General features: G+C 38.2%; 1 protein-coding gene across 1 annotated transcript; it reads right to left on the reverse strand.

Annotated features, from left to right (window-relative positions):
• Positions 1–8958: 8958 nt before the first annotated feature.
• MCFD2 (multiple coagulation factor deficiency 2) lies at positions 8959–11390 on the reverse strand (the record flags this gene model as incomplete). The annotated part of the gene is made up of 3 exons (XM_010085260.1): positions 8959–9184; positions 10366–10525; positions 11242–11390. Coding segments are annotated over 3 exons (441 nt in total), but the record flags the coding sequence as incomplete, so codon positions are not given.
• Positions 11391–11716: the final 326 nt, after the last annotated feature.

Raw genomic sequence — 11716 nt, forward strand, 5'->3', positions numbered from 1 at the left:
GGTGGTTATGTTGGAAGGCCCTTTGGTGACCAGAAATAAGTGGCATGGGTGTGGATCAGGAGTGGGATGTGGGTTAGTAGACCTAAAGTAACTTTCAGTATGATATGCTGTTTCTGGGAGTAGTATCCACAGATGATGGCTCAATTGCACATTGGGTGGAAATGTGCTCTCTGATCCGCAGCCTATATAACTCTTTAAATTAGAGTGAGTTTTACAAGCCCCTAGAAAGGACCTCTAACTGCCACAGGAATCTGAGAAGGCTTGTGTAAGGTCCCTGGAGGGGTTTTTCCTTAACCATTGCGCAACCCAGAAAATTTCCAGATCTCAGTAAAAACTCCGTGTGTGCTATGTTTTCCCAAATTGGGCATCAATGTGAATTGTAAGAGCTAAGAACTGTCTAGAAGCAGGCTTTATAACCACCTTGAATATTTACATTTAACTACTTACGCTAGTGGACCTTCAGATGATTTAGAGCTCTGACAAACCTGGATTCCCATTAAACTAGACAGCTTGGGTCCAATTAGTAACATCACCCCAGGAAGACAGTGTTCAGGATGTCCTGCAAAATATATCTGACCATTTACTGTACTCTGCTTTTATAGTGGGTTTTGCAGTTGTGCTGTATTCTGTAATGGCATTGCCATGGTGTTAGCAGTACCTTAGCAGGCTAATTTAAAGCTAGTTGGGTATGTCAATGCTATGCTGTAATTTTAATAAGGTCTGTGGTACAGACACATCTGCAGTCACAAACTGTCATCATTCTGTACTGCTGACATGGTGTAATACTGTGCAGAAATCCTCAAGCCAGACCTTAGGAAATGAATCTGGATCCTATAAACACTTCAGTGGGAGGAAGCAAAAATGCTCGCATGACCTGCCAGGTCTTTTTGTCTCATAGGTAGGACTTCATATGGAGGAAGTTGTCTTTTCCCTTGGTAAATATAAAAACACTTTATATTTTTGCATTATATAGATCACACTGAACGGTATTCAGTAAACTGCAGATGTCCTTAAGTTTCCATTATAAACTTGATTTTATTCCTATTCCTCACTTTGCCAAAATTAGCCCTATACACCTACAACTTCACAGGCATAATCTTATTCTGAGGTAGATTTTTTTGGAAGAGTTGAAGGAAACTGGTCAAGGTGTTTAAGAGAGATGATGGCTAAAAACAAAATTAGATCATCTGCTTGGAGAGTTTCCTAAAGACTTTTTGGCTTGTCATATCCTGTAAATTCATTTGCCTAGAGATTCAAAATATATTTCAGATCTGTTGGTCTTGGCTAGAAATGGTGCCTTTGAATAGTTTTAGGCTGTCTGGTGACAGAATTATTTGGTTACTGGAAGTGGTTCCTGCCTCAGTGTGTGTATGTATATGTGCTATGTGTTCCTTGGAGATCTTACTCAACTATGTGCCAATGTGCTCATAAATTTATGGTGGCATATGTAAGGTTTCTAAACAGCTCTGCATGTATCCTAAACAGACATGTTCCTTCTCTGAGTCTAGTCCTACCTGTCAGTACTGGTGCCTAAAGTCCTCACTGGTGTGTTTCCTGACTCCTGCTGCAATCCATGCTGCAGCTGACAGCACGGCTTTACAGTCCCTTCTGCACAGTCCTTGGAGACCTCTCCCAAAGCAAACAGCATTCAAATCTCATTCTACTCATCCCAGTGCTCTTTCCTGGGTCAGAAAAACATACCTGCCATGATTTGTGCCAATATGTCAGTCTCTGATGGCTGCAAGCCACACATGATGAGACTTAAGTCAGTATTATTTTTCAGCATATATGTTTTGTGGCTTATTTCTGGTTTTATGACAAAATAAGTTCTGAGGCATAATGTTACTATTCTTAAAGAGGATTTATTTCAAAAAATGTGCTTAGGGCTTTCTCATAATTGGGTCATTTTTAAAGATGGCTTTTGACATGTGATCAAAACCAGAGGCAAACAGATTCATTAGACAATTTTCAGTGTCTCTTACTTTAAGTGAGAAGAATATGACACCTGGAAACAGTATAGTTGTGCTATACCACTGCATTAATGCAGTCTCCTGGGACCACTACCTACACACTGCATCAACCCTTTAGCTTGTACTGAAGGTTACAGCGTAGCAATGTCAGCAGTAAAGCCCGCCCAGCATGTACCATTGATCATGGAACATTACCCATGTCCCATGAGACCTTGCTTTTAGTTAATAACGTTGCCATGCTTTCAACATTTATGCCTTGATCTTTCTGAGCTCCTGACTTTAGTTGGTGGTGGTGTTGTTGAAGTCAAGTCCCTGACCTGCAAATAGCTGGAGCCTGTGTGTGTCTTTGGGAAGTATGACACACTGTTTTTTATTCCACCAGCATCTGTTCTTGGCCACTATTTGAAGCAAGCTCTTGGGCTAGATGGAACTTTGTTTTGCCTTAGTGTGGATGTTCTTACGCTGTATTCTCGGTGTCAACAAAAATAGTTGACTACTTGCTGAAAACAGTGCTAGGAATTTACTTCATCATTTTAAAAACTTTTAACAGGTTTGTTTTTTTTCTTACTGTTGTTCTTTTTTGTGTGTAGAAGCTTTGGTATCTCTGTGCTCCAGAGCTAGGACCTGAATCCAAAGCGAAGCATTCTCTTGGAGTCAGGGATATGCTTTTTTCCCCGTTCTGGTTCGAAGTGTTCACTTCTGGTTCTTGACAATCACATTTTTCAACATGCTCAGTAGAAACATGGTAGGGTTTTGCACTTAGATACTGTTGACTGTGGGCATACTCTGACAGGACTGAGCAGGACCTTGCTGGCTGCAGGCTGATGAGTGCAGCAGGACCATCCACACGGCCACTGTCTTCTGGGACTGAAGAACTGCCTGGCTGGAAGGCAGAAGTGACAAACTAGTTTTCAGGGGCTTTCAAGAGGGGAAAATGGGTTATGACGGTAAGATGAGATGTAAAACTGACATTTAGATGGACTAGGGGAAAACTGGAATATGGCTGGTTCACTGAGAGTCTATAGAGATGATAAGGAGAAGAGGAAAGGCTTACAGCAGGGAGAGAGGAGGATGGTCTGTGATCTTAGAGAAGACTTCTCTGAGACCTGGAGCTGAGCACAGGCTTCCTGTGTTCAGTTCCTGTGTCTGGCTCTCAGCTGTGGAACCCACTGTAAGGGACTACTTCTCCCAATACAAGTCCACACAGATGTTGACAGTCATAGAGTGACTGAGAGACAGATTTTCACCAGAGGGGATCTGAGAAGTCATTAACTCCACCCTTCTATCTCAAGACCAAATTACAATCATATCAACCCAAGCTACAGTATCTTATCGTTGATACTGAAGTTCTGTCCAATGTCTAATCTAAATCTCCCAAACTTCTTTATATTTTATTCTTCCTGATCTTTCCACCAAGTACATATTATTTCCTTATTCTTTGCAACAGCTTTTTAGTTGAAGACTATTAACCTTCCTTCTTCTCAGTTGTTACTTCTTCAGCAAAAAAACCCTCCACATTTCTTGCAATCTTCCCTCATGTTTTCTGGACCTCGGTCCAATTTTGCTGATCTCCTCTGGCCTCTCACCAACTAGTTCATATCTTTCTTGAAGTGTAGCACACTAAGCAGGACATGGTCTTCCAGGTGAACCTTTAACAGTGGCGGTCAGGCCACATGGACTATTTCATTAGTCTTTAAGACCCTTTAGGCATCTCAATGTGAGGGCTTTGCCATTCACGTTCAGCTTGTTCCACCATAGATTTTTCTATTTTGAAGAAGTTATGCAAGTACAGATGAGTATTTCTGTGCAAGCATGGTATTTGCACAATAGTGCGTTCCATCCATTTTTAGATTACTTCTCTGAATATATAAAGATCATTTTAAATTCTGATCTTTTAGCATCTATAACATCTGCAGTCCTTTCTTGATTGATCTGCAAGTTTAATAACCACACTTCATATTCCATCTTCTATGCCTTCAGTTAAAACATGAAATAAAACTTGATATGGGACCAAGGCCCACAGAATTCCTTGCAAAAGATGTATATTTTGGTGGGTTATGATGGAATTACTGCGTGGATACAATTATCCAACCAGACTGGACCTCCTGCCCCTTTCCCTCAGCAGTTTCATCTAGAGCACAGTTCACTACCCTGTTCATGAGGATATTATAGGAAGTACTGCTAAAAGCCTTGCAAAAAATAAAATAAATAAATTCAAGCTATATAACATCTGCTGCCATTACTTCACCCTCCCTTTAAGACTCACGGAGTGAAGTTGACCAGGCTTAGGCAACTGGAAAACAACTCACTTAGCTGGTTACTCTCTAAGCAGGTTTTACGTATTTCAGGCTGAAATTTTACCCCTTCTTCCTGGTAATAATTGCACTGTCTGCTTGATGTTGACCTTTTTAGTAAAGACTGATGAAAAAGGGAGAAAAAAAGGACGTTAAAGTCTTTGTCTTCCTTAACATCCTCTGCTGATAGCACCCTCCCATCTTTGATTTGTAGTCCAAACTTCCCTTTGTTTTTCTCTTACAACCTTATCTGTAAAGTTTCTTTTACTTTTGGTAAGTTTTGCTAGTTGCAGCTTATTGCATTTTGTCTTGACTAAGTATATACACCCCCAACCCCCCCATGAATGAAGTATTGTGCTGGGTGCTCAACCAGCTGACCTAGTTTCTACTTTACAGATATATCACTTTCTGATGATTGCGGTCAATTAAAAGGTTGTGAATTAGCTGACTTTTGCTGAATTTCCATACTGTCCTCTATAATGGCATAGGTTGCACTTGGTTTCTTATTAGTACTTCTTGAAGGAACTGACAGCTCTCCATAATTTGTTTTTCCCTTACATTTGCCTCTTACAAGATCTTCCCTACCCATTGCTGCGTTTATTGACATCTGCCTTCTTGAAATCTAGTGCTGTCAGTCACTCAGTTGGATGAAGTGGAAGAAGTTGACACTATGTTCACTGCAGTACTGATTTCTTGCAAAATGTCGTACCTGGCAGCAGATTTTGAGTCATATGTTGCACTGCCCTCTGCCTATGTGGAAAACTGCTGCTCAGCTGAGGAAGGTAGGGACAATTACAGTATGTATTAGCTCTTAAGATTTAAGCTGCTGTTCAGAATTTAGCAAGAAGAATGGGAAGAAAAATGTAACTTCAGAGAAACCTTCTGTAAGGCATTAATAACTGCCCTTATAATGGATCTCATTCAACATGGACAGAGGATCTGTGCTGATGAATTGTTTACAACACAAATTCCCTGTGATAATAAATAATCCAGACTAAGATATGTGATGATCCTTGTTCTAATTTGTTTGCTAAAAAGTTAGAACATTATGTAGCTGTTTCATGGTGCAATGGGCAGACAGTGAGATCATAATGTTGGAGAGGAAGAAAAAGCAATAGGCTTCACCTTGAGCAAAAACGGCTGATCAGACCACACTGGACCTATGCCTTATAGGAACAGTGACAGAAGCTCTTACTGACATCAAATGCAAAACCAGTAAGACTCCAGGTCCTACTAAAACCCTCTAATATTCTTTAGTGTTGGTTGAGAACACTGTAGATACCTCATGGACACTCTCATAGGTGAATTAGAGATGGTCAAGAAGTCAGGCTGAGCCTGGTGCTTGTATTAGAAAGCCTTCCTGTTACACAATTATTTTAACCAACAATATTACAATGCAGGTCGCTTTACTATCACTTCAAGTAGCTTTGGATTCTCTAAACAAAAATTAATTACCAGTAACCAGTCCCAGATATGGCAAATTTTTATGACACGTGTAAACTAATAAAAATGTGGGCATCACACTGACAATGTCGTGTTGGAAGACTGAAGAGCAAGCCTTGTCTATAATCAGAGTAGGGGGTGATAGTATAGAGAAATCCAGGTTGTTGAATCACTCCATTACACACTGCAGGGAATGAATGTGCAGTGTCAATACGCTATCTAGTGGCTGTATCAATTCTTACATTATTCCTGAATTACTGTTCTTCCTCTTGTGAATTGTAGTGTTAAAAAAATACTTTAGATGAAATAAGAGTTTGTAAGTCTGTAACCATTCTTTAATGAATCTAAGACATTTTGAGGTTATAGGTGATTAATTAAAAAAAGAAAGAACACAGTGAAGTCTCTGTGAATATGCAGACAAAATTGTTGCTGGGAAGTTCATGGCAGTCATTCTTGTCATCAATAGCATTCTGATGGGCACTGGATAAGCCATTAAGATTTTTCTCCTTTATATACAGACCATGTTCTAGATTGACTAATAAAAACCACCTCAGTTTAGGTGTGCTTCAAGAACAAATTTAACTATTTTCTTTAGCTGCTAGATTATGCAATACTTTGTGAGCAGATAATCTAGGTACTTTAAACTGGGCACACAGTATACAGTAATGCAAGGCCAGACGTTCTCTTCTAACGGGGAAAACTAATCCCTGTCCCCTGAGATCACAGACTAGGAAGAGGTAAAGATCACATAGAACAGCATTCTCTGGGTTTTCTATTTCTGCCAGGGATGTCATTCACCTTCAGTAAATCATACACCCCTTCTCCTTTGTTATTCATTTATTTACTATCTTATCTGTGAATTGAAGATAGTACTGTTCTACAGAAGCTAACACAGCTTTATAGTTGATGGGCACTTCTGTTGTAAAGGCCTTATTTTCTATATTATACATATGAAATAGAAAATACTGTACGCATATACGACCTGTGCCCCCATATTTAGGGTACTGCATGAGCTACAACTAGCACACAAATTAGTTATATTTTTTTTTCTAAAAAAGTCTGACTTGCCATCGCTCTTGGCAATTTTTCACTTTTCTACTTATTAACTGAGAAAGCTCCCTAGACAGCTGTTAAGCCATTTATCTTTAAGTGCACTTCATTAAGTACATGTATTTGTTTTAGAAGGATGAGTAAAAACATGATGATGCACGTTTCAGCTTGGGTAACACTTCTTGAACTGTTCTTTCTAGTAAAGCAGAAATTTGGTTGTGATCTTTCTTCATGCATCATGAGATGAGAGATGCCAATTTTGTTCTCCATTTTTGGTAAATAATCTCTCTAGACACACTCCTGATCCCTTAAAAATAAGTTTAAAACCGTGGGTAAAAACAGTTGTTCCCATTATCTACATTCATCATAATTTTTTCTGATATAAAACTTCCATGGTACATGTCACTTACCACACACAATAACAGTTAATAAACATGTATATTAATGTGCCCCATACGTGCTTACTGGGCTAAGGTTATGGACAGCACTTAATAAGAAAACCACAATTTTTAAGAGTAGTGCATAAAAGTCAGTTCCTTGGTTTTGCTCTTTCACTCAAAATAAATCCAAAACTGAGAAGCTTATGCAATAAGCGTATAAGAGTTGGCAGGTCTACGGTCAACCTGCTTTAAAAAGTCCTCAAAGCTTAGGAGCTTAACCTCTTCTCCCCTCCTACCCGCCAGCATTTTCTATCCTACTTCTGATTCAACATTCACTCTGGCCTAATTACCCTTAAAACAGATATTTTTAAAAATGCTTTTACTGAAAGAACTTTTTAGATGACTACTAGTAACAGAGACAGGCTTAAAAATACATCAGGAAATTAAGTACATTTCTCACTAGGACTTGCAGCCTTGTGGGTCTAGCTCCAGAGTACACGAATCCCAACTTATTTTTATTGCTTGTATAACCAGCACAACCCTGGCCACAAAGGTATCACAATAAACAATTACTATAAGAAAAAAGTCCGACACTCAAGATTCATTGCACAAACATTTAAACAGAGGAAATAATTTCTTTTACAAATATGTTTCTCTTGTATAAGAATAATTTTTTACAGAAAATAGCTCTTTATATGTTTTACAGAAATATACTAACATTTAGATTCTCTATTAATGGATAATGATTGAATACAATTTAAGACTTTGGTTACGTTTTAAACTCACCAAATATCAATAATACAGCAATACATCACTTCTCTAATATCCTTAAACTGCTTGACTTATCAAGTCTTGAGTCAAGACAGTGAAAACATTCCTATAATCATGTTAATTTGCACACACTCAAGTATCTTGAAACTGTTATGAAATATCTCCTGAAAGTAATACCATCATTTAAGTGTCAAGGAATGTGAACTTAACCCTTAACAAGGCAGCATTATTTGCTCACTTAGATTATCCTGCTGGCTAATACTGTAAAACCCAAATTGAACAGAAACTTTTATATTAAACTGGTTTACTGTTAATGTGACCTTCAAAACAAGATAGCAGAAGCTTCTCTAGTAAATGCTATGTAGCATTAATACAACATATAAATGTAATAAAAATACTTTCATTTTCTTAAGATAACACCACAGAAGGTAGAGAAAAAAAAATCAGTAAATTAAGATATAAAAAGTAAATTTGTGAAGGACAAGAAGAAATTGAAAAACACATGTATATATATTTCTACAGAAAATGTAAGGGTAGGCTAGGAAGTATGTATATTTTAAAATACTCAATTTGTTCAAAGACTGTGTTAAAGTCCACATGGTACCATGTGGACCTCAAACACAAGCCACATTCAAACGCTTTACCTCTACAATTGCTGTTTCAAGCACCTGTACTTATATGCAAATTTCTGTTGAAATTAGTGGGAAGGTAAGGACATTTATCCTTGAAATACAACTATATGCAATAATCTTTTCTTGCTTTCTAGGTATAAGTTTAAATAGACGATGTAAGCAAACAAGTACTATATAAACCAATGACAGAAAAACTGAAATTTAGATTGCATATGATCTATTTAGTGTTCATACACAGCTACTTAGGAGTTGGCCAGCTGTAGCCTGTGTGAGTCCTGTTGATGCTTCCAAGCTCAAGGTTCAGATATGTAGCTACATTTAGTCAAACATGGCTCTCACTCTGAGTTAGCCAGTCTCTTAACACATATAACTTTCAAATAAATTCATCTGGAAGTGGTACCTCTCTCCTTCTCACACACAGCACAGAGGTTGATACGAGACAGTAATGAATCACATTATACTGGTTCACATTTCTATGTAGTTAGAAGGAGAAACAAGCCCCCTGCAAAACCTTATTCCAGTGATTTTGCAAATTCTGCGTAGTCAATGTATCCGTCGTTGTTCTTATCATCGTCTCTTAAGACATCATCTATTAGACTAATCAGCTCTTCTTCTTTCATTGCCTGGGTATGCTCACCACCTTCCTACAAAAACAAAAAACAAAACCACATTGAACAGTTTAGCAGTATTTCCCCTCTAGTGGCACGTATGACAGATTACTGACAACTAATTTTAGCTATTCACATTTGGTGCCCAATTTGGAACTAAGTTTTATTTAATCATTTATATCAATACAAGCAACTTTTACCAGGTGCAAGCTATGAAGTACAAGTTCTCTGGACTTCAGAACAAGCACTCTGTATCCAGTTAATATTCTTAGCCAAAAGTTTTAAAAGCTAAATAGCAGAGTATACAATGATGGATAATAATCTAACAGATGTGTTTGCAAATTGGATCTTAATGTATTATAGACACTGTAGTTTCTATACAGTACAGAAACATCTTCCTGTGCATCAGAACTTGCGAAATGCAGAGCTTGACCGTAACAGAGTTGTGAAAAAATACAGCACTGTAGCTTAAAGTCAGTAAAATTCTTAGTATCACCCCTTATGAGCAAAGGGGAATACAACGTGGTGCCTTTGCACAGGAAACAGCCAATCATTGTTCTGTTCTTGGCTAGGTACTTTTTGCCTATTCTGAATTGTAATTTCCAAAAGGTCAGTATGAGATAACGTGTTGGTATTGTCTTCCTAAGGATTGTATCTTCCAACTTTGTCCGTAAATGCTCCTATCTGGAAAGAGGATTTGTGTTTAGAAAAAGGAGAAGAAAACAAAGGCAGATCGTGACTGGTTTCTCTAATACTAACTTTGTGGAAGAGGTCTCTTACAGTTTGCGTATCCATGGCAGTAACAGTTTGGAGTTGAAAACAGCAGCCTTAGAACCATGATCAGCATCGTACAATGTGCTATTTCTATAAACCCTCAGCAGCATTGTGCCATTTTAGATTATCTCCCTTTCTCTCCTTCCCTGCCTACCAAAGCAGCCCTGCTGTCAAACCATTTTCACTCTACAGTCCTTCCTCACTCTAAAGTTAAATGACATTAGAGACTTCTCCAAAACTCAATATGACATGAAAAGCTGTGATAAAGCTAGCACACCTATAAATCAAAACAAAACTATCGGGGGGGAAAAATAACCTCATCTTCAAGCAAAACTGTAACTGCAATGAAGATGTGTTGTAACTGTTCTGTTTGTTCTGTTGTAAGCTGCTTTTAGCGTCATGACTGTTTCCAAACACATATGCCATTACAAAATTCCACCTACCTCTTTGTGGACGTGTGATATAGCAGTAGCAAGCTCTAATCCATCTAGCAAATTATTGCCATCATAATCATGCATTTTGAAGTAATGAAGCTGCAACTCTTGCGGAGACATCTCAGATTCTGGTTTCTCAATAACACCTTCCAAATGTTCCATGATGTGGCTAAGAACAAAAAATAAACAAAACCCACATCATTTCTGTCAGTTAATATTTAATGCTCTGTTTACATCAAATTTAGTCTTTGATCAGGAAGCGAAGTACAGAGGAAATATATTATCTCTAAAAGCACCCTGGACAACCAAAAGTTCCAGTTTTATACTAAGATGAAAGGGGTAAAAAGGTTGTTTTTTTACAGGTGCTGCAGTGGCCTCTAATATGTTATGTAGCCATTTCTCTTTCTTCTGGCCTACTTCACAGGTTATCAAAACAACTGAAACAGTGCCCACAATCTTTTGTCTGTCTTCCAAAGCATGGGAACTGGAGGAAGATTTTTCCCAGTCAAACATGAAGTATTCTAGGGAGTTTTATTTCATGCTACCACTGTTTTGTCTGTATGAAGAAACAAATGGAAAAACCCTCTCACTTTACCTGTTCAGAATATGATTTTGTCTAAAGTATGTTCATCTAGGTAAGCAGGATTACTATAAGAAATCCTTTAGAGTATGAGTAGGGCTAAAGGCTCCAGAGAGAGCTGTGTTGGTCTAGTATCTCTAGAAACTTACCAAGCAAACACGTTTCATAACTGACTCCAGCTAGTCATACAACATCGTGAGAAAACAGCATGCCCTGTGCTTAAGTCCAACTCTTGTAACAAGACTTAAGAGATAAGCAAATCATTAAGAAATAAAGTTTACATTTTTAGAACATGGAACACATACTCTTTATCTTGTACCAAGTTCTTATCAAGGCGAATATTTGCATGTTGACTCTCTCCTACGTGTTCCTCAGCTAGGGCAGAGATGAAGAATGCAGCCAGAAAGCAGAACAGCAGATGTATTCTAAAAATCCTCACGGACATCATGATCTCCTACAAAAAGTAAAACATTGCCCCCCAACAAAAAACAAAACAAACAAACAAACCCCACAAAAAACAAACAAAACCAAACAGATGAAAAATGCAATCTACTTTCAGGAGACTTACAGAGTGCTTAAGAAATAACCCTCCTAAGCTAGAATCAAAGAACTTGCTTCATTTCAAGCACCCAGCAAGCAGAAAACCAGAGAGCTCCCAGTAAGAATCCCAATGAGGGTGTCTATTTCAAGTCAGTATGCAGTAATTTTCACAGAATGACTTTTTTTTCACGCAGTGAATGAGCACTCTTTAGCCGTGCTTGGGTCTTTACAGGGCTGCCC

Source organism: Pterocles gutturalis, unplaced genomic scaffold (assembly GCF_000699245.1).
Source record: "Pterocles gutturalis isolate BGI_N339 unplaced genomic scaffold, ASM69924v1 scaffold47100, whole genome shotgun sequence".
Taxonomy (NCBI): Eukaryota; Metazoa; Chordata; class Aves; order Pterocliformes; family Pteroclidae; genus Pterocles; species Pterocles gutturalis.